The sequence below is a fragment of the Hemitrygon akajei genome, chromosome 22, assembly GCF_048418815.1.
Source record: "Hemitrygon akajei chromosome 22, sHemAka1.3, whole genome shotgun sequence".
NCBI classification, from domain to species: Eukaryota; Metazoa; Chordata; class Chondrichthyes; order Myliobatiformes; family Dasyatidae; genus Hemitrygon; species Hemitrygon akajei.
In genome coordinates this window covers 53,661,224-53,685,872 of record NC_133145.1, presented here as the reverse complement: position 1 = coordinate 53,685,872, position 24,649 = coordinate 53,661,224, and the positions used below count along the sequence as shown (strand labels likewise).

The following is a 24,649-nucleotide window of genomic DNA, read 5'->3' as shown; positions in this document are numbered from 1 at the left end:
CCAAGTCAACATGGACTTATCAGGGGGTGATCATTTTTGACATAGCAATTAGACGTTTTTGAGGCTGTATTTAGCAGATGGGAAAGGGCAAATCAATTTGATGCTGCTTGATGCATTATTGTGCAAATTTATAACATATGAATTGAATGCTGGATAAATAAAAACAGAGCATGAATAAAAAGTTTTTGAGTTGGGAAGTTGTGATTATTGATTACCATGGACACTGATGTTGATATCCCAGGAATTCATCATCTATAACAATGATTTGAATGAGGAAGGAGCATTGATGCTCATATACCCCAGTTTCGTGATGTTCTAAGTGTTAGGCGATGGTTGTAAGCAGGGTACAGGCAGGCTCAGGGACATACATAAAAAAAATAAGCAAATGGGGCCATGGAATACAATGTTAAAAAAAAAATCAGGGTATTCATCTTGGTAGAAGATAACAGGAAAGCAGAATTTTCTTTGAATGCAAAGTCATTGAGTGGTGTTTGTGCTAGGGGGAGCCTAAACATCATTGTACATTAAATATTGAAAGTTAATATACAGGCTTAGCGAGCAATTAAGTAAAACACCATGTTGGTTTTAATTTCTAGAGGAATTGAGTAAAAGAGTGGAGACATCTAGTGAGATATCCGGAGTATAGTGTACAAGTCTAGTTTGCTAATCTTAATCACACTTTCAATATAGAGGGAGTACAATGAATTCACTGGACTAAATTCTGGGATGGCATGATTGTTGTTTGCAGAGAAATTAGGTAAACTAAGCCTGTACCCTTTTGAGATTTACAAAGGTAATAGGCAATATGATGTAAATAAATAAAATTCCTGAGAGGTTTTGAGTTTGTTTTTTTCTGGTTGGATTTCTAAGGGATCATAATCTTAATAGAAAAGATAGGCTATTCACAGAGAACTTTCTTTGCCAAGATTAAGGAGAGTTTTTGGAAAGATCTGTCCAAGAGGGCTGTGGAGATTTAGTGGCTGATTGCAACTAAGGTAGGGACTGATAGTTTTGTAAGCAGTGATCAATCAAAAGGAGTAAAATGGCCTATTCCTCATGCTATTTCTTTCATCACATCTCTCACAAAGCACTGTGATATTACTCTATCTCACTGGGAAAAAATTGAGGTCAACAAAAAGAAAAAAACACCTGTTTCTTTAAACTAGCATTGAAAATTGTTGTGGTTCTGTAGTCTGATAAACCAAGGTCAGATGTTCATAATGAGGAATCAACTGATTTCCTCAAACACTTAAATTGCGGATCATGGTACATCATAAGGATATGAATGAACTTGGAAACAAACAGTCACTATCTCAAGCATTTCAGACAGATATTTACCTGTGATTTTCCAGATCCAGCATTGCCAACAATGAAAACTGAGTGACGTACTTGAAGTATTTCCTCCAGCTGAATTACTTTCAGGACAAAGTTATCTTCAGGTTGCAGATGAAGTTCTATAATTGACTGCTTAACAATCTATGTAAATATAAGAACATTTGTCATGTTAAAAAAGTAAATTCTTAAAATAAGTAAATATGAATTACCTTAAAATTACTCATAATATGAAAACAATAATATTTACTGTAATATAAAAATAAGTCCCTAGAATTTACAGTGAATCAAGGAGAATGCAGTGCTGCATTCAGAAAATGCAATGACAAGAGATTGCAGGAGAAACACTAGCTTGGTGGGGCCTTCTTGCCCTCATAGAATGCGAAGGCTGTGTAACGTAATTTCAAAAACTGAAATTAGTTAAGTGTTATGGATAACGGAAATAAAGCACGCAACAAAATACAGGAAGAACTTAAAGTTACAAAATGGGAGTTTAATAGGTAAACGTTAGGTGATGCATTTGGGTGGAAAAAGTTACATACTCTCATAAAATTCTGATGATCCAGCATATTCAAAAGTTTGATACTGCCTGAATAGCACATTTTCCAGATAATTACATGATACTCCTATTAATATCCAACACACTTTTACTACGGACACAAGAGCCTGCAGATGCCAGAATATGGAGCTACACACAAGACTGACTCAGTACTGATGCAGGGTTTCAACCCAAAATGTTGATGATTCTGCTTCCATCACAGATTCTGATAGACCTGCTGAGTTCTTCTAGCAGATTGTTTGACACTTTAAATTCACGCTTTTGAAATGCTAGTGGCTATATATGTATGCTGGAGAGTGAAGAATTAGGCATTAAATTCTGAGAGAAAGAAACAGACTTCTTAGGATAGAGACAAGGAGATTTTTTTCACTGGTTGTGAATCCTTGATATTCTCTCTCGCAGAGGGTTGATCAGGGAACTGCAACTTGGAAAAAAGTTCAAAGTAAATTTATTATCAAAATAAACTTATGTCACCATATACAACCCTCAGATTCATTTTCTTGCAGGTATACTCGATAAATCCATAACAGAATAATAACCATAAAAGATCAATGAAAGACCTCACAAACTTTGGCATTCAACCAGTGTACAGAAGACAACACATTGTGCAAATACTAAAGAAATAATAATAAATCAATAAATAAGCAATAAATATCAGGAACATTAGATGAAGACACTTTGAAAGTGAGTCCATGGACTGTGGAGAAATTTCAATGATAGGGCAAGTCAAGTTGAATTAAGTTATCCCATTTGGTTCAAGAACCTGATGGTTGAGAGGTTCCTGAACCTGGTGATGTGAATCTTGAGGCTTCTGAACCTTCTTCCTGATGGCAAAAGCGAGAAGAGAGAATGACCCGCGTAATCAGGGTCCTTGATAATGGATGCTGCTTTCCTACAACAAGAGAGAGCTTTACCTGTTATGGACTCGGCTGTATCCACCATTTTTTTTGTAGGATTTTCCAGACCGGGCTGTGATACAGCTATTCAATATATGCTCCACCACACATCTATAGAAGTTTGTCAAAAATGTATATGTCTTACTGAATCTTTGCAAACACTTAAGTAGAGGCGTGTCGTGCTTTCTTTGTAATTGCACTTACGTGCTGGGCACAGGACAGGTCCTCTGAAATGATAACACTGAGGAATTTACAGTTGCTGACCCTCTCCATCTCTGATCCTCCAATGAGAACAAGCACATGGACCTCTGGTTTCCTCTTCCTGAAGTCAATAATCAGCTCTTTGTCTTGCTGACATTGAGTAAGAGGTTGTTGTGGCATCAGTCAGTCTGATCTTCAATTTTCTTCCTATATGCCAATTCATCACAACCTTCGATTCAGCTTACAACAGTGGCGCTGTCGCCAAACTTGAATTGGCACTGAATGGCTGAACAAGCTCAAAGGGGTTAATGGTGTAACAACAGATGATGCTGTGGCTAGTGATCCTGCCAGAGTCTCAGGGTTGATCCTGACCTTAGATACTGTGTAGAATTTGCATATGGTCCAGTTGGCTAGTAAGTTGACACTGAGTGCTGTTGCTCACTCCCATCTTTTTTTAGAGGTTAATTGACTACTGCAAATCATCCATTTGTGTTGGAGAGAAGCAAAAACAATAAAAGTTAAGTTGATGGGCATGAAAGAGAAATTAAGTTGCCAGGATACCAGGAAATAAGGAAGTGAGAATGAGAATGAGGGTTGGCATAAATGCAATGGGCTAAGTGACCTCCTACTGCATTGTAAAAAATAAATAAATAGCCAATATGTGTTTTTATTTTCTCATGCTCTTTTCTTATAGACTTTTCTATATTTATATCATCACTACATAACAATAACACACTACAACAGAAGTATCCTAGATTGAAAAAGGCTCTAATATTGATAGGAAACATATGTATAAAATACAGCATTCTAAGTGTGGGCAACCATTGCATTATATCTGTTCAGGTAATGGAAATGTGTCCTTACAAAATTCACAAATTGCAAATATGAATAAAATTCGATCTCACAGAATTTATAAGGAAAAAAGTAAATAAATAACACAAATTCGCATTTTTCAACACAAGATTTCCTAGTGGAAGTCAGATGATGCAGCTTTACAATATTAATATTGCAATACAAACTAGTTTCTAGGAACTCAACACTCTGTAATTTGGGAGTTGTCTGTATATACATAAAACTAATACTTTAAAAGTACTTAAGTATATGTATGTATATACATACACTCTGTACGCATGACATTTTATTTATGCATAACTGATTCTACAAAAATATTCTGACTAGTGTCATTTGAAAATTCTGGGTTTACATGCATAATGTAATCCAGTCATCATTTTGCAAATGATGAGAACTAAATGTATGAACTTCAGTATTACCTGTTCAAATTCTAAATCTCTCTTTCTTGGCACATCAAGGGCTGGGAATAGATCTCCTATAAGCCCCATAAAAACAGGCAAATCATCTGTTACTATCTTAGGAATATTAAAATCTCTCAAGGCTCTCATAAGGACCTGGTCTTCAGGGCGATTTGGATCTCCTCTTTTCAAAGAGCCAGCAACAACCAGCACAGACTTGATAGCCCGCAATCCCCAGTCATAGTGGTCCTGCAAGAGAGATATTATTGATAAAAATAGTGTCTTTTATGAAAACAGTCAAAAGAAATGGCATCAACTGCTTTGAAAATACAAAGAAAACATCATTTTCTACAAAATCAGATATTTTAAAACTTTTAAATACGTTGGGCTTGTATGTATCCAATCCTAATTGAGAAAGAAGAGGTGAGCTGCATCATGGTGCTTCTTTTGGTGAAGGTCCTCACTACTTGAGTTGGAGGCTTCAAAATTTAGCTCAACAATAATGGAGGATACCCAATACATTACCAAGGCAGTGGTGACCCCTAGGTCTTGCTGTCATTGGTGGTTTTTATTGTAGTATAGGTCATGGGTTTGGGAGATGTCAGAGTAGCCTAATTAAATATGTGCAAAATGGTAAATGCTGTAGCTATTGTGCAAAGTTGGCAAAGGGAATGAAGGTTAGGGTGGATCCAAGGCAAGTAGTCTTGGATGACAATAAACACCTCATTGTTAGAGCTGTGCTCATTTAGACAAGGTGCTTTGATCATGTTTCTGACTTTTGTCTTGTAGATAGAAGAAAGACATTTTGTAATGAGCAGCTAAGTAATTTGCCCAAGGGCTTTGACCTGCACTTGTAGCTACAGCTTTTGTGTGACTGGTGAAGATTATAGTCATTGCTGACTTCATGTTGATGGTGGAGGATTGACATGGCAATACCAATGGAAATCAAGGATAGATAGGCTGCCCTTTGCTGCAGAAAATCTTTTGCCTTGTGGTTTTAATGGTGTTTTTAAATCAGCCTTTGGAATGCATGTTACTTCAATCTCATTGCACACAAGTATGATCTACAGTAGTTCATTTTGCCATTTCTTAACTGTAAACCTTATCCCATTTGGGCTTTATTAAAGGGAGGGGGAGGGAATTTGAGTTGTGCTTACAGTTTTAAGTTTATCAATTCAAACCCAGCTGTTCTTGTTATTTAAAATTACCCTCTGCATTTTCATTAACTTTTGAGTAGACTAAAAGATCTTAACTTGATAGTTTAAAAGCAAGTAAAGCTGAATGTTAAAGAGCTAACAAACTCAAAGCTGAAGAAAAATAGTTGAAGAAATGTGTGACTGAAGAAAAAAATCAAAGTGTGATAATTTGGAACATAGGAATGATTTAATGAGAGAGTTATAGAGTAAGGATGAAGTAGAGTAAATATAGTTGAAAGCAGAAAATTCAGAAGTATAAGCAGCATTTGCTGACTAGAGAATGGTGTTCTCAACCTAAAGTCAAGATCACAGACCAATAAAATACCAAATCAAAACATTGGTACTGTTCTTCCAGTTTGCATTGTTTTATTAGAGCAAGTCTTAAACAGCTTTATGTCAAATTTTGTTGGATGTGCCTTTGTGCCCATTGGGTTTTTCTTAATTATTTTATATACACAACCTCAGTGGGCTCTTTGATGAAAATTAGATTGCTACATTATCTAAGCTAATTCATGTTTTATTATTACCTGCTTGGAAAGCAGTTCTTTACAGAGTGTGTAAAGTGTAATGAATTTTCTGGCAAGCAGTCTGGCATCAATGAAACCTTCAGCAACCAACATGATTTCACAAATGAGTTCAAAGTCAGGCACAACCATAGCACAGGGTCTAAAAGAAAATGAAATTATAAATCATAAATCTGTATGTTTGAAGACACATGAATCTTTGATACACAACACGTTCTCTTGCTAGTGTGGAATTTCGACCTGATCTGCTTTAACATCAACTGTGCACTCCCATCTACCTGTGAAAAACTTTCAGCCTCGTGCTTCCTGCATTAGCTGAGAATGCAACAAGAGGATTTTTGTTTCACTGTTTTTTTAAAAATTATGAATGACAAGAAACCACAAATGCATATTTTCACAACTGCAAGGTTCAAAGCAGTTATGCCCACAACATAGCCAAATTTGGATTGGCCTTTGGAGGGTGGCATGCCAGAGACTTCTTAGAAACATGATTCACTACTCGGAAATGTAAGCTCTTTCCAGACTTGTCAGGAATTTAGACAAATGGAAAAAAATGGTAATTTAATTACTGAACTAAGATTACTAGTTCCGTCACCCATTAACCAGCCTGTTTCTTCAAAGATACATGGGTGAAAGTTCAGTTTATGCCTCTCAGGTCTTGACACTGACCAAACTGTCATTTTAAATGAACTAACTGAAAAATATCAACTAGGAGTGTTTTTACTTTCATTTTGACACTAGAGCATAAAAATAGTACTCCAACGAGAAAGTTTTCCAAAAGTTTAGGAACTTCCACTTTGGCATGTGAAGGTTGATTTGCAAACTGATATCTAAATTTTTAGAAAAAGATGAACATATAATAGAGTTGCATCCTTGCTAGAATACAGCTTCCAGTTTGTATTTCAACCTTCTTGAATTGAAGAGTTGTGGATGCAATTTCCACTCTAGGGGCTTTAGCCTTAAAATCTAACCTTACATATCAGCACAGGGAGTAGTCCACTGCTAAAGATTCAGTTAATTAGCATCACATGTTAAAACAAGGATCTGTTTCCAAGACTTCTAAAATCCTGTCCGCAAATGTGATTATTTACACTTTCTCAGAAATTTATAAATACTTCTTGGATGTTTTAAAATGTTCCTTGAGCAAGTTAGTAGCTTTTGTCATAACTAGAGTGGAATGTTGCTGAATGTAATTTCAGGAATAATTATTTAATATACAATCAACATCACCATGGAGTCATGGAGATGTACTGCACAGCATCAGGTCCTTAGCTCAACACATCCATGCCTACATGAATCCTATTTGCCCGCACTAATCCATATCTTTCTATGCCCAGTCTATTCAAGTCCCCATCTAAATGTTCTTAAACATAGAAATTGAAATCATAATGTTAAAAAAGTTCAAGCCTGAGCTCTTGGACAAAAAAAAATACACTTCATACTTAAATTATGTCAAGGTTTATGGAAGTCACTGAAAAAAAACATCAATTTAATAGCTTTAAGTTTTCTCAGCCATTCTCTATCTTTATTTAAATTAAAAATTATTTCCAGCATATGCTATTTTTGATTGCCAAATTAGTGGTTATTTTTCATGATGTAGTGAAATACATAATAGTGAATCAACTATTTTGTTCATGTTTATTTTAGATATGTTAAATCAGTCAGAAAAGGAATAAGATTATAACATATAACATGCAATGATTTAACAAAATAAAAAACAGTACCTCAAATGGTCTGATATAATGGAAGTATTATAAAGCAAAGACTCACAATGTTTTACATTATTGCAAATCACATTGGCACCATCAATTTTAATTGTATTGCTTAAACAGTGGTTTTTACTATGTATTTGAATAGACACCAAATTCAGGGTCAAAGTGGAATTTATCACTTGCATACATACATCATGAAAGTTGTTGTTTTGTGAAATTTATCATAAAGTAAAAGTTTATTAATAATCAGTTACACTACCTGAATAATGCTTTCAGGTTTTCTGGCAGCTCTGTACGCCCTGCATAACCAGGATTCATAGTAATGAAAATCCCAACTGAAGGGACAAGAACAATATTTTCTCCCAAAAAATTAAATCTTTCCTTCTTGTCACGTATTGCATCTTGAACACATTTTACCTGTAACATTTATGATAAAGTTTAATCCTAGTCAATAACTTTATAAAATTACATTCATTTTAAAATGCCATCCATTTTAAACTTTTAAGATCTCTTCATGGGAATGTTTTCTTTTTATGAATCAGTAGGACTTCTCTTTGAATCTCTGCACACTCTCCAGAAGATATCAACCCTGTTAGATTATTATTTAATTTCAAGCCTGTTTTATTTTTAAGATAGGCATTTGACAATCTTGAATGAAACAAAGAACTTTAGAATTTTATTTTAAAGAGATTTGTACCATTCTAATTGTAAAGAGTGTGCTGCTATCAGAGATTCTAAGAGACAGTACCAATCCAAAATTGAGTTTTAATCCAGCCATCAGTTGTGGCAGAACTTACATACTATAATGGGTTATGAAACAAAGTTGGGCATCATCACCAACAGCAGCACATCTCATTCTGATGAGCTTAACATCGGAAAGATTAGTATGTTTTGAACAGAAGGGAATAGGTATGTCACCACCCATTCTGACAGTCTCCAGAGCACCTGAATCTACAGTCACCATCGCAGACGCAAGATCAGTTTTCCAGAAAATGAACCCATAAAAAGCATCATGTCCACATGGTATCCCTGGTCATGCCTGTGTGGATTATCTGGAAGGGGTATTTATATACATTTCTAACTCTGCCTACTTCAGCTATGATTCCCTGCTGCTTTAAGAAGACCACTGTCTTCCCAGTAACAAAAAAAACCAGGATAACATGTCTTAATGACTGCTACCTAGTGGTATTGACATCCACCATCATGAAGTGCTTTGAGAGGCTGGTCTAGGCATGTATCAACTCCAGCTTTCCAGACAGCCCCAACCCACTGCAATTTGGCTACTGTCAAAACAGGTCTACAGCTGACAACATATCTCTGGCCTTACACTCATCTGTGAAGCATCTGCACATCTGACTATTGTTTATTGACTATAGTTCTGCCTTCAACACCATTACTCTAAGCAAATCATCACCATTCTCCAGACTCTGGGAGTAAATGTCTTCCTCTGCAACTGGATTCTTGACTTCCTGACTAATAGACTCCGATCAGAAAGGATAGGGAGCAATACCTCTGCCATGAATACTTTAGACCCTGGTGCTCCTCAAGGCTGTGTTCTCAGCTCTTTACTCTACTTCCCGTACACCTATAACTATCTGTCCATATTCTGCTCTAATTTCATCTACAGATAATGTCATCGTATGGGCTACATCTTCAACAATGATGAATCTAAGTACAGAAAGGTGATGGAGAGCTTACTGACATGGTGTCATGACAACAAGCTTTCCCTCAATGTCAACAAAACAAAAGAGAAGGTAATTGACTTCAGAAAGGGAGGCATTACACTTCCTCCAGTCTACATCAATGGTGTTAAGGTGGAAGGCTTCAGTTTGCTATGTGCGAACATCACCAATAGCCTGTCTTGCTACAACACATTGGTGTCATGGCCAAGAAAGCTCACAAACACCTGGACTTCCTGTTCTAGCTCAATGCACTATGTAATGATTTGATGTGTATGAACGATATGCAAGACAAGCTTTTCACTGCAGTTTGGTACATGTTACAATAATAAACCAATACCAATAACAATTTCACAGCACTTCAAGAAACTAGACGGCTAACATTCTGCTTATGGAGATAATAAAAAAGCATTCTAGAAACTCGTTGTGCGTAAAAGTGATCTAAGGTGACAAAATTCCTCAAAGAAATTCGTATGGCCTGAGCAAATATGACATTGCGGTTTGAATTTTTCCATACGTGGTGGAAATTGAATGAACAGCTACAGAGTTTTGTTTTCTGGTTAATTTGCAGCCAGAAAGAGCAAAACTTCTTGTGACTTCAGAAGACTTAAGACTTGCTGCAATTAGTTTCCTTCCCATTCAAAAACATACTTTGACTCAAAGGTATCCTGATATGATTGTTATAAAATGAGAAAGCTGTTTTCAAAAGCACCGCAGGTAGTGACATACAACCAGAATAATGCAAATTATGGGTTAATCTCAGGCTTCCCATTCAGACACTTTCTCCTTGAGCAGTGGCCATTTCAGGGTGGCATAAAATTTTGAGAAATCTTTATTCCTTGAATTTAAGTGTCCTGTCATAGGAAGAACTGGTCCAAGGCTGATGTTTTAAGTGACAGAGAATATTTCTGCTGAAATAGAGAAGTTGAACAAATACAGAAAAATCATAACTTTGGTGTGCTAATTTTCTATAGGTTACAATTGAACATCACTGCATTACCTGCACTGCAATCACTGACAGAACTTCCACAGAAATCCTGTTGAATTCATCAAAACAGCCCCAGGCTCCACTTTGTGCCAGGCCTTTGTAGATATTTCCACAGGACTATTTGATTAAAAAATATATACTTTATTAATGCTAACGTAACATACAAAGTAAGTACATGGCAAACTATGCCTTGAAACATTGCAAGACCAGGACAATTGGTGGAATTTATTAACCTAAGTGCATAATTAATCATTACAAACTTAGTGGGTAATGGGGAGAAGTTGTTGGTTATCCTCTAAAAAGTCCTGGCAAACCATATGAACTACTATTAAAATTTATGATACAAATAAAACTGAATAGACCAACTTGTCTTGAGTGTGGCATTGGAATTAAACATGAAAACTTAGTCAATCTAAGTTCTTCTCTTGAATAGAAAAGGATAAACAAATAAATTTTTAAATTAAATTTGATTTACAAACTAGTCAGCTATAATGGGGTGAAGTAATAGTTTGGCTCACTACCAATAACATCTTCTACACCGGTTTATTCTCTAGAGCGAGTAAAATCCTAGAACATGTTTTCACAAGAAGTATTAGATACTTCAATGTAGATAAATCCCCAGGGACTGATGAGTTGCATCCAGGGTTACAACTCAAGGCAAAGGAGGAGATTGCTGGAACTCTGATAGATTTTTAAAAATCTTTGCCGGCCATAGTGTGAAGCCAGATGGCTGGACGACAGCAAATATGGTACTTTTGTTCAGGAAGAACAGCAGGGATAAAAGGCAGGTAATTACAGGCCTGTGAGTCTATCATCAGTGATAGGGAAGTTGCTGGAAAGAAGCCCATGGGACAGAATTAATCTAAACTTGAATACATATGGCTTTGATTGGAGCAGAACTTGTTTGAACAATCTAACTGAATTTTTAAAAGAGGGACGTGCATTGTTAAAGGCAGTGCAGTTGGCGTGGTCTGTCTATACAGTGCCTTGTAAAAGCATTCAGCCCCAACCCTTTGTTCACATAAATGAGTATTATAACCAGGGGCTTTGATCAAATTAACTGAGAATTTTTATTTATGAATTACATGCTCTTCTTTTCACAGTAGAGACCAAAGACAGGGAAAATTGTAAAACTTGAAAAATTAAAAACTCAAAAACTGAAATGACAGCAGTTCAAAGGTACTGTATTCATCCCCCTTTGCTCTGTACTTGAACCACACTTGCAACTATTACAGTCAGTAGTCTTTTTGGATAACTCTCTAATAGTTTTACGCACTGTGACAGAGCAAGATTTGCCTGTTACTCCTTGCAAAATTACTCAAACTGTGCCAGATTAGTTGGGGAGCAGCGATGGACAGCAATATTGAGGTCTTGTCAGAGATGTTTGATCGGGTTAAGGTCACGACTCTGACTGGGCCACTCAAGGACATCAATTTTTTTCACTTGAAGCCACTCCATGGTCATTGTCCTGCTGAAAGATAAACTTCCTTCGCAGTTTGAACTTTCTGGCAGAGGCTAACTGTATTTTATCCAAGAATTCTGTATTTAGCATCATTCATCTTCTTAACGATCCTAACCAGATTTTCAGCCCCTGCTGCTGAAACGCATCCCCATAACATGATGCTAACTTAAACTTACTTTACAGTAGGGATGGTCTTACATGGTTGATGCGCATTATTAGTTTACTTAGTGTTGAGGACAAAAAGTTCAACTTTAGTTTCATCTGACCACAAGACCTTCTTCCACGTCTTTACAGTATCCTCTAAGTGAAACTTTGCGAAGTCTTTATGGGCAAGGATATGTGTTTTTTTTTTAAAGCCCGGGCTTCTCCCTGGCTTTAGAAAATGTTCCAAAATATTAGAGTCAATGAGATCAAAGGCAAATCAGATCCAAAAGTAGTTTGGTAATAGGAGGTATAGGATGATATTGGAGGGTTGTTTTATATTATTGAAAGCCTGTGACAGATGGTGTTCCATTGGGATTGGTGTTGTGACCTTTAATGTTTACTACATTAACAACTTCATTGTGAATGTAGGAAGTTTGCAGATGTTTTTTGTGCAGTATGACTCCAAGACAAAAAAAAATAAACAATCGAGATATACAGCATAATGTTCAACATATAGATTTTTGCCACAAGTGGATTTTATAAATTCTTTAAAAATCAAGTTGTTTTACTAAGAGGACAACTAAATCATGCCAGGAAATTATAGGCCAGTGAGCTTGACATCAATAGTGGGTAAGTTATTGGAAGGCATTCTAAGGGACCAGCTATATAAGTATTTAGATATACAGTACAGAGACTGATTAGGGATAATCAACATGACCTTGTGTATGGTAGGTCATGTCTGAACAAGTTATAGAGTTTTGGATGAAACTACCAGGAAAGTTGATGAAGAGCAGGGCAGTGGATGTTGTCTACATGGACTTTAGCAAGTCCTTTGACAAAATCCCACATGGAAGCTTGGTCACGAGGTTCAGTTGCTTTGCATTCAAGATAAGGTAGTAAATTGGATAAGACATTGGCTTTCTGTGAAAAGCCAGAGATGGTTGCCTCTCTGACAGGAAGCTTGTGACTTGTGGAGTGCCGAAGGGATTGGTGCTGCTCTATTGTTGTCTGTCAATGATCTGGATGATAATATGGTAAATTCGGTCATCAAACTTGCAGATGACCCCAAGATTGGAGGTATAGTGGAAAGCGAGGAAGCAGCAGGATCTGAACCAATTGAAAAAATGGGCTGAAAAATGGTACACGGAATTTAATGTAGACAAACGTGAGGTACTGCACCTTGGGAAGACAAATCAGAGTAGAACTTACACAGCGAGCGGTGGGCCACTAAGAAGTGCAGAAGAACAGAGTGATCTGGGAATGCAAATCCATAGTTCCTTGAAAGTGGCATCACAGGTAGATATGGTTTTACAAAAAGCTTTTGGCACATTGACCTTCATAAATCAAACTATTGAGCACTGGAGTTCAGATGTTATATTAAAGTTGTATAAGATGATGATAAAGCCTAATGTGGAATAATGTGTGCAGTTTTGATCACCTACCTACAGAAAAGATGTAAATAAGATTGAAAGAGTGCGGAGAAAATTTACAAGGATGTTGCCAGGATCTAAGGACCTGAGTTATGTCTGAATAGGTCAGGAAAACATTTGCTAGAGCATAGGAGAATGAGGGGAGATTGTTAGAGAAATCATGAGGAGTGTAAATAGGGTAAATGTAAGCATGCTTTTTCCACTGAGATTGGATGAGACTAGAAATAGAGGTTATGGGCTAAGGGTGAAAGGTGAAATATTTAAGGGGAACATGAGGGGGATCTTCGTCATTAGAGGATGCTGAGAGTGTACAACAAGCTGCCAGTAGAGAGGTGGATATGGCTTTGGTTTCAACATTTAAGAGAAATTTGGATGGGTACATAGATGGAAGGGGTATGGATAGCTATCGTCTGGATGCAAGTTAATGGGTCTAGGGAGATTAAGGTTCAGCACAGACTGGATAGGCTGAAAGGCCTTTTTCTGTGCTGTAGTGCTGTAGATGAAAGTTAAGTGGGAGACAGTAAAATTTAGACTTGATAGCTCATAAATGCTGTATTTCTATGAAGTTGTAAATAAACTTGTCACCCTTACCTTATAATCCATTTGTTCTGAGCAATTGAAAACATAAACCATTATTCCTAAAGCTCTTCCTAGATCTTTAGTTGTCTCGGTTTTACCTGTTCCTGCTGGTCCTGCTGGTGCACCACCCATAATCAGATGCAGTGATTGGGTTAACGTAATATAGCAACTGAATAAAAACAACCAAAAAGGAGAAGATAAATTTTGGGTTTCTAGTCCCCACTACCTAAAATGTACTGATTTTGTAGAGAATCTCACTTAGAAGTAGACCCAAGACAATTATAAGTAAATCAAATCTGTACAAGTGAAAATAAGTTACTTTCATTAAGCAAAAGACTCAGTGAAAACACAGCACTAAATCTGCTCCACTAGTGAAATGGCATTCTTGTAATGTTATGTACAATAATTCTTCTCCCCCAATATATTTGTCTCTGTTGTTTTTGTTCCGATGATGAGGCCTTCCATTCTGGTACCTCTTAAATATCCTCCTTTCTGAAACGTGTTTCTCCTCTGCAACAATGGACGGAGTCCTAATTGGACTTCCTCTGTCCCCTGCATGACTGTTCTCATGCTCTCTCCACTAGAGAGAAGAAAGGTAATTATTTCTCCCACCAGCCTTCTCATTCACCCTATCATCTCTCACAATTTTAACAGCTCTAACATGATCCTATTACCAATCTCATCTTTCCCTCCCTTCCTACACTTCGCATCCCTCACAGTTCGACACCCTGCCTCATTTTTCTATTCCTACCCATCATTACTGTATCATTGGGTTAGATGAGGCATTGCACAAATGAATTGAGTAAAAGGAGCTTCTACTACATGCTCTATGTATATCTAGAGATGCGTAATATTACGATACAGAGCAGGTGAAAGGGACAATATAACACAATTTTGTCTGTATTGTAATTCCAAACTAGAGTCATACGATACTTCCATATACTCCAGATCACCTTGAAATGTTTTGTTCATGGAGGAAATAATAGCTGGATATGAAGCGCTCTGTAGCATCTTCTGTGAGGTTAGAAGGGGCGGATGGTGGTTGTCCATTGTGTCCGATGACAGAAAACCTGCGCAGGAGAGCTTTTAAAGTGGAACATTTTTTTACACTGGGACAGTTCTCTCTCTCGACCTCAGAAGTCCAGATCTAGTGGAATGAATAAGCAGTACTTCTTCAGTTGCACTGGATGACCATGACATCTTTTGTGCCTTTTCATGCCTTTTGTTCACCAGGGAGCATTGCAGTACTGCCTTCCTGGCCATTGGATCTTACTGAAGATCGCATTCGCTGGAGCGAATGAGATGCATGCTAGGACAGGCATGTCCCTATCACAATGGGGTATGAGGCAGCAACTACCGTCATCTGGTTTAGCCTGCTTGTTGAAACAGAGTACTGGGGGTACGGCTGCTGTTGTTGTAAACAGCCTCAAGTGAGAGCTGAGTATCCAGCGGGGACCAAAGGTGAGTGAGCTGCTCCAGAAAGGGCACAACAAGTCTTTTCACCAGAGGTGCTACTCCTCCGATACCCTATACATGCCAAAGGATTGCCAATCCTTTATTAAATTCTTTCAAAACAGGCCCATACAACATTAAATAAAAGAAAAATGTGTCTTTCAGTAGCCTTGGTTACTGCTCACGATCACCTTGATTCCTCAAAAATTCCATTTCTTTAAAAGTGATTTATGTTTCAACCTGTCTCCCCCCCACCAAAGTAACATCATTATCTACCAAAAATCCATTATAATTTTACAGTTTAGTTTGTAAATTTCTTAAAATTCTATTGCTAATTATCGTTCGACTCTTTGTACAACTATCATATTCTCTTGCTTTACAGTTCAGTAAAGGTTCAAAGTTCAGAGTAAATTTGTTATCAAAATACACATACTACTTTGAGATTCATTTTCTTGTAGGCATTTACAGGAAAAAAAATACAGAGTTTTACAAAAATCTATACATAAACAAAGACTGACAAACACTAATATGCAATAGGAAGACAAACTGTGTAAATAAACATAATACTGAGAACATGTTGTAAAGAGTTCATAAGACCATAAGAGATGGGAACAGAATTAGGCTATCTGGTCCATCGAGTTTGCTCTGCCATTCAATCATGGCTGATCATTTTTCTTCTCCTCCTCAACCCCAGTTCTCAGCCTTCTCCCCGTAACCTTTGATGCCATGTCCAAACAAGAAACTATCAATCTCTGCCTTAAATACACACAACCTGGCCTCCACAGCTGCATGTGGCTACAAATTCCACAAATTCACCACAATTTGGCATGAGAAATTTCTCCGCATCTCTGTTTTGAAAGGGCACCTCTCCATCCTGAGGCAGTGCCCTCTTGTCCTAGACTCTCCCACCATGGGATACATTCTTTCCAGATCTACTCTATAAAGGCCTTTCAACATTCAAAAGGTTTCAATGAAATCCCCCCTTATCCTTCTGAATTCCAGTGAGTACAGACCCAGAGCCATCAAACATTCCTCATATGATAACCCATTCATTCTGGGAATCATCCTTGTGAGCCTCTCATGGACCCTCTCCAATGCCAGCACGTTTTCTCTAAGATGAGGGGCCCAAAACTGTTCACAGTATTAAAGGTGAGGCCTCACCAGTTCCCTATAAAGCCTCAGCATCACATCCTTGCTCTTGTATTCTATAGTCCTCAAAAGTGAATCTGTAGATCATAGAATCTGTTCAGATCCACTCCAGTTCAGAAGCCTGATGTCTTTATGATAACTGTTGGGGGGGGGGGGGAACATAAGCCTTCTGTAACTGGTAGCAGCAAGAAGAGGGCATGGCCTGAATGGTGAAGATCTTTGATGACAAATGCGTCCACATGGTGGGGAGGGCCTGTGATGGACTGGGCTGTATCCACTACTTTCTGTAGCTTTTTCTGTTCCTGGAAATTAGCGCTTCCTTACTCAGCCATGATGCACCCAGTTAGGATATTCTCCACTGTGCATCCATAGGAATTTGTCAAACTTTTTGGTGACATGCTGAATCTACGCTAACTTCTAGGAAAGCAGAGGTGCTGACACGCCTTCTTTATGATGACACTTATGTGCTGGCCCTAGGACAGATCCACTAATAAGTTGATGCCAAGAAACTTAAAGCTACTAAGCCCCACCACCACAGTTCCCTTAATGAGGTCTGGCTCCCATGGACCTCCGCTTCTTCCTCCTGTAGTCAATAATCAGCTCTCTGGCTTTGCTGATCTTGAAAGAGAAGTTGGTGCTGTGGCACCACTCAACCAGGTTTTCAATTTCCTCTCTATATGCCAATTCATCATGATCTCTGATTCGGCCAACAACAGTGGTGTAATAAAGTATGGAACTTAGCCATGCAATCTTAAGTATAACGTGAGTAGAGAGGGAGGCTAAACACACAGCTCTGTGGTGAACCTGAACTGATGATGAGAGTGGAAGCGAGTTTGTTGTCAATCCAGACTAACTGATGTCTTTTAGTGAGGAAATCGGAGATCCAGCTGAGATTTGGCTATGTCGGAATTATTAAATTGACATGGAATTAAAAGTGTAAGAATTACATCATTATCATCTTCGTTTGATCTGGATAGTTGTCAATTAATCAGAAATTTGATATTATCCATGAAATCAGAAAGCAGATCAGCTGTAAGATTGTTAAGTCTTCAAAACAGAAAACCTTTTTCTCTGTAACACAGCAACATGTTCAATTTGCAGTGCTTTTATCCAAGACAAAGACTGGGTTGAAATGAGTTTGATATAATACCCCTTACTCAATATTATTAAATGGATTCATTATTACATATAAAATGATAATATTGTTTTGGAATCCAAATTGACCAAGTACAATATTATTAACATTACAAGAATACTGTTTACATTTGGCTGTAAAGTTTTTCATGAAGTCCTGGTAGAAATAAAAATGTATTATACAAAAATAAATCATTTTTGCACTTCTACTAAATAATACAAATCGAGCAGAAGTACAGTAGTTCCTGTGAATTTTGCTATCCAAATCTCTTCATCTGCAACATAACCTCATGCTTTCAGCAATAAAATTATTTCTTTACCAAGTGACCTTATTTACTTAACATAAGAAATAAATATGGAGATTCTAAAATGCCATATAACATTATTGGCTGGTATGTGATCAAATTTTTATCAAAAGCTTATTTGTTAACGTTGATCAATTATTTGTTGCATAGGTATCAGACTTCAAAAGAATTGAAGTTTCCATACATATGACTTACACAGATGAGAAAACTGACAAGCATGTGCAATGACATCAAATGTAAGACTATTTTGGCATCCTTCTTTAGGAGACGAACTATTCTTTTCTATATCAATATATTTTATGTTATCTATGCAAGTGAAGAATAGCATTAACTGGCAGGCTAAGGCCTGTTAGAATATCTGTTAAAAGAAGCCCAATCTTACCCAGTCTACTGCTGGATATCATAAATTTCTATCCCACTGTTCAATCCCACTAATATCTGTCTCACTGCTAACATCTACTGGACAGCCTCTCCAATTGACTGTTGAACTGCCCCTTAACTCTGAACTTCCAACTTTGTTTGTCCAACTGACCAAATGAATGCCAGGCCCACTAATTGTTGGCTGGCTCTTCGACACAACATCCCTTCCAATCTCCAATGAGTTTGACAAAATCCCATCTCAACCAACTTCTCTTGAATCCCTGTCAACCTATTGTTTACTCCCAAACCTTTTCACTGGCTCAACTGCCCAAACATTGTTATCCACATCCCATGATCCGAGGTGATGTAGACTTCCTCAACATTTTGGCAATGGGTTATCATTATTGCAAGGTATCACACTGATTTGAACTGCAGAACTATTTTAGCATCCTCCTTTAGGAACTGAACAATTTTTTATGACTGCAAACCTAACCATAACTTTCTCAGATTGCTAACCAAATGAGATGGTTTCTAGTTCTGTGACTAGGAAGTCCCAGAATACATTCTAGTAATGCTTTGTATGTAATCCTCTGACTGGGTCGCTATGTGCACCACTTTTGATGGATCACCATAATATACCGGGTACTGGTAGTATGTTTTCTATATCAAATTATTTGTATTTTCCACACATAAGAAACAAGAAAACCATAAATTTCTCACCGATCTGTAAGTGGAGTAATGACCAACCGAGGAGTGTTGCCTAGATACTCGTAAGAATATTTGAATTGCGCATCACAAATATTAGCAAAACAGTGCTGCTTCTCATCATCCCAGCGATGTCTCAACTGAGATTGCCAAGTAAATGCCTGGATATTCTCTACCTGCAAAACAATTCCATCCCCACAAAAAGTAGTAGTATCATACAGTTTTCAATGTGCTTTTAAGATTGATGATTAATTGTAAAGGTATCAACATATCACACCCTTTTTATATAATTGATTGTAAGAAACAGACATTTAAATTGCATAAATATAACTTTATTTAGCTGTGCTTAAATCATGCATAAATTTTATTCTTATCCAGAAAAAGGACATTATGTTATCACAATATGTCAAATGATTTTGACCTTCATGGCCAGTTTTGATTTTTTTTTTAGAAGAAGTGCTCATTTAGTACAGTGCCCTTGATCATACTGTAATGTTCTTCTCTTCTAAATATTTTTCCAACTATTATTATTATTCAATAACTCTTTATCCTTTCAGACTATGTAGCATAGCACTTAGCGGCATGTTTTACGTCATCAGCTGTTTAAGATCAGAGCTCAATTCTGGATGGAGCTTGTACATTGTCCCTGTGACCATGTGGGTTTGCTCTGGGTGTTCCAGTTTACTCCCACATTCCAAAGATGTATGGTTAGGGTTAGAAAGTTGTGGGCGTGCTTTGTTGGGCCCAGAAGTGTGACAACACTTGTGGGCTGCCCAGCACAATCTTCACTGATATAATTTGACACAAATTATGCATTTCACTGTATGTTTCAAAGTACAGGTGACAAATAAAGCTAATCCCCCCCCCCCAGTGAAAGGGTAATAAGTAGGATGGAAAGATGAAGGAACCCAAGTTGAAGAGAAAAAGAAAGCACATGGCAGATAGAGGCAACTAAAAATGGATGAGACTAATGAGTAGTAGTGCAGAAGAGTACTTAAAATGAAATTAAGAGGGCAAAGAAGGGTTGTGAAATATCACTGAAAGACATGATTTAATGGAATTCCAAAACATTTTACAACAGGGGCAAGAGGGTAACCGGGGAAAGTAGGTACTCTAAGATGAAAATGGTGCAATCTGCATGTGGTGGTAGGATATTTGGGTGAGGTCTTAAATGAATACTTCTCATCTGTATTCACCAAATAGAAATACAAAGTAGAAGCGTGTTCAGGTAGAGGCACATTGATTTTCTAGGAAAGGGGAGATCTTAAAGCACATAATGGATAAATCCTCAGGGCCCACTGACACATATCCAAGGCTGTGATGGAAGGCAAGGGAGATTTCTGGATCTCTTTTGGAGATTTTTACATCTTTGTAAACATATGTGAGGTGCTAGATAACTGGAGGACAATAAATGTGTTTCTTTTATTCAAGAAAGGCATCAGGGATAAGCCATGTAACTAATGGACATTGAGTCAGACAACACTGACAGGGAAATTACTGGAAAATAATCTAAGGGTTAGGATTTATTTGAAGTTGGAAAGGAAAGAATTGATTAGGGATAGTCAGCATTGCTTAGTTTATGGGAAATTCTATCTCACTGATTTTTTTTTTAAAAAGAGGTAACTAAATATATTCATGGATTTTGAATGGTCTTTATGGATTTTGACAAGGTCCTGCATGGTAGGCTGGTTCAAAAGGTGAGCGCCGATGCAAACTGGATTAGTAATTTGATGCAGAGGAAGATAGTAGAGGGAAGCTATTTGTGGATTAAAGACTGTGACTAGTTTTGTACCATAAAGATCAACACCGAAACTCTTGATATTTCTGATATACAGCAAGGACCTGGATGTAAATTTAAAAGGTATGAATAATATGCTTACAGATGTAGCATAGTAGATAGTGAAACTGATCACTTGGTGAAGTGATGTTATAGAATATAGAACACTACAGCACAGTTACAAGTTCTTCTTTCTACAATGTCTTTGCTGAGCATAATGCCAGTTTAAACTAATCTCTCCATGAGTTTGCTCAGCACATCCACTTTAAAACTTCCCCTCATCTCAAAGCTATGCTTTCTACAAAGTAGTATTCCACATATTTCTAACCTGGAAAAAAAGATCTACCATATCTATGCCTCTCAACAGTTTATAAACTTCTATCAGGTCTCCTCTCAGCTTCTGAGACTCTGGAGAAAGTAATCCAATTTGTCCATCCTCTCCTCATAGTGAATATTCTCTAATCATGCCATCATCCAGGTAAAACTCTTCCGGACCATGCCCAGAATCTCCACATCCTTCCTGTAATAGGGCAACCAGAACTACATGCTGTGCAAAGTTTTATACAACTGCAACATGATTTCCTGACTTACTTACTCTGCCTCAACTGGAATTTTTAATCCTGACAAGTCAGATGGAATTTCATCCACAAGTGCAATAGTGCAGTTGGAAGCTATGCATGGTGGAGAATTACACAGTAAATAAAATAGCCTTAGGGAGTGTTGATGAGCTGAGGGACCTTGGGAATATAACCTCAAGGATCCAAAGCAACTGTCCAGTCACTCTGCGCATTATTTTAGCACAGAACATTCCAAACACTTGCATCAAAGCTCTTTGGCCCAACTCATCCACGTTGACTAATGTGCCTTGCTAAGCTGGTGCCACTTGGTCCATATCCATTTCCTGTCTGTGTATCTTACCTCCTCTACCACCTCATCTGGCAGCTCACTTCATATACCCAGACTATTTAGCTGAAGATACTTCTGCATAGTTCAATTCTCAATACTCCAGAAATATAATGCTTCTTTTCTAGCCTTTTCCTGCACCCATATGTTAACACTATTATTCCAATACATAGTTTTGCATGGTTAAAATGATTCAGTTTAATATCAGAGAACATATACAGTATACAACCTAAAATCCTTACTCTTCACAGAAAAGAACCCAAAGATTGAATAACAGAAACATCAGAACTCCACTTCCTCACACCCATGCAGCAGAAGCATCAAACCTCTCTTTCCCCCCCTTCCTCCAGCAGAAGCACCGCCCCCCCACCACCACCACCACCATTTAAGCAACAGCCAAAGAGATCTTGATCTAGAATCCATCAAAAACTACAGTCCAGAACCCAACACGTTGGTATTGGAGACAGGTTCTCTTGGAGAGGTGGAGGGGGAGGGGAGACCAGCAGTTTGCTTTTCCAATGTTACAGTCTTTCGTGCCACTTCTCCAAGTCCCCCTACTCGAGAACCAACAGATAGGTGTGGAAATAATCCAGACTATTAAACCTGAAGTGTTTACAGTGAACTTCTTGCTTAGCTCCTAGCACTGCTTGAAGGATTCCTCCCACTGCCCCCACTAACTTTAAGTCCTAATATTTGGCTATACGTCTATCCCGTCAACATGTTTGATGTCTTTTCAGTGACATGATTTATTCTGCCACCAGAGAAGCAACACACCATGCAGAACACATACTGGGAGTTACAGAAACTCCCCTACCACTTTAACTTTGAATCTGCCATAATCACTGTTGACAGGAACTTTGTTAGTTTCCTATAAAAACAACTAAATGCAAAATTAATAGAAAGAAATACAGAGTACCCACCTTAGTCATAATCATTTTGCTTACAACATCTCGAGCATGCACCTCTATTGTACAAATTGTCATGATTTTTTGCCTGTCTCCTGCTGTTAAGTTGCCAATCAGTAAAGTGATAAGTGCATTCAGTTGACTAATCTGTCACACACAAAAAAAATCATCTATTAAGCCAAACTGGTGTTCAAATAGATTAGCAAAACTGGTTCAAAGTGTAATAAAAACAGACAATGCAAGAAACCCCTAATCAGATTCGCTCATTACCTGTGCCTTCAAAGCATTTACATATTTACTTCCAACAAAGGTTTGATCTCAGTACATCCTGCCCTCCCCAATTTATTCATATAAAAAATCTGCCTTACTGTCTTTGCCAGTAAAATGAAAAACCTCACCTGTATCCACATTATGCAGTATTGGCCGTAGGTTTGCCACTTTGACAACATGTTCAAAACACATTGCAGCTTTTCTGCATCTTCCTCACAGCTCACACTCTCACCCCCACACAATTTTGTGGCATCTGCAATCTTGGATATATTACATACAACTCCCTCATCTAAATTATTAACATATATTATGATTAGCTGGGGTCCTAGCACTGATCACTACAGTACCCCAGTAGTGGGAAAAAAATTCTCATTTGTTCCTACTCTTCATTTCCTGTTTGCAAATAGTTCTCTGCTTGTGTCAGTACTTTACTCCCTATCTCCCTACTCCTATGTGTTTTTAATTTGCATGATAATCACTTACATGGTCCTTTATCCAGAGCCTTCTGAAAGTTCAAATACACTACATTAACTGATTCTCCCACATTTGCTAATAAAACTGTACCTTCAAAAAAAATCCAGTAGATATATCAAGCACAATTTTTATTTTTGTAAATCCATGTTGGCTTGTTTGGCCTGTTACTATTTTCTAAGCACTCTGTTTTTACATCTATAGTATCTGCATATTGCATTTCTGGACACCTCCTGGATGCAAGCAAACAATATGGTCAGACCTAACTATCCAGCTCAATACATGTGGGCAAGTATCAGCTCCAAACATGGGCAGAGAGAATAATTCAGCCTGTGTGCCTTTCACAATCCTGTACACTTTATTATTCCTTTTATGTTGTTTCATTCTGCTGCACATCCCCAAAACAGATTTTAAAACATCCCTCACCACTTGTAAACCTTCCCACTGGTGCAAAGTTAGGTGGAGAAGTGGCAGATGGAGTTCAGTCATGAAAAGTGTGAGTGATACACTTTAGAAAATTGAACCTGAAGGTGGAGTTCACGGTTAATGGCAGGATTCTTAGCAGTGGGGAGGAACAGACAGATCTTCAAATCCAAGTCAATAGATCCCTCAAAGTTGCCACCAAGTTGACAGGGTAGTTAGAATGCAAATCATTAGCATGAGAAATTCAGCAGGATGCTGGAAATCCAAAGCAACACACATAAAATGCTGGAGGAACTCATGTCAGTCAGCATCTACAGAAGGGAATAAACAGTCAATCTTTTGGGCCAGGACCCTTCATAAGAATGCATATGGTGAGTTGGCCTTCATGTTTGGGGTATTGATTTTAAGAGCCATAAGGTAAATTTGCAGCTCTACAAAACTCTGGTTAGACCACACTTGGAGTATTGTGTTTACTTCTGGTTGCCTCATTATAGGAAGGATGTGGGAGCATTAAAGATGGTGCAGAGGAGATTTGCCAGCAAATTGCCTGGATTAGAGAACATTTCTTATGAGAAATGGTGAGCAAGTTAGAGTTTTTCTCTTTGGAGCAAGGGAGGATGGGAGACAACTTGATAGAGATGTACAAGATGATAAGTAGCATAGGTGGTGTGGACAGTCAAAGTAAACTCAAAGTAAAATGTATTATCAAAGTACATATACAGTATGTTGCCACATACTATCTTGAGATTCATTTTCTTGTAGACATTTACAGGAAATAAAGAAATAATAGGATTTATGAAAATTACATAAACAAGGGTTGACCAATATGCAAAAGACAAATTG

General features: G+C 37.6%; 1 protein-coding gene across 1 annotated transcript in view; it reads right to left on the bottom strand.

The window, feature by feature from the left end:
• LOC140714860 (dynein axonemal heavy chain 17-like) overlaps positions 1 to 24,649 on the bottom strand; it is a 249,147-nt gene that overhangs the window by 111,632 nt on the left and 112,866 nt on the right. Inside the window, exons 33-40 of the mRNA XM_073026542.1 lie at positions 22,658 to 22,789; positions 19,073 to 19,233; positions 13,965 to 14,121; positions 10,350 to 10,454; positions 7,930 to 8,087; positions 5,962 to 6,100; positions 4,260 to 4,487; positions 1,339 to 1,476 (exon numbers count right to left, since the gene is read on the bottom strand). Coding sequence (XP_072882643.1) covers positions 1,339 to 1,476; positions 4,260 to 4,487; positions 5,962 to 6,100; positions 7,930 to 8,087; positions 10,350 to 10,454; positions 13,965 to 14,121; positions 19,073 to 19,233; positions 22,658 to 22,789 — 1,218 coding nt within the window. The remainder of the gene's footprint in view (positions 1 to 1,338; positions 1,477 to 4,259; positions 4,488 to 5,961; positions 6,101 to 7,929; positions 8,088 to 10,349; positions 10,455 to 13,964; positions 14,122 to 19,072; positions 19,234 to 22,657; positions 22,790 to 24,649) is intronic.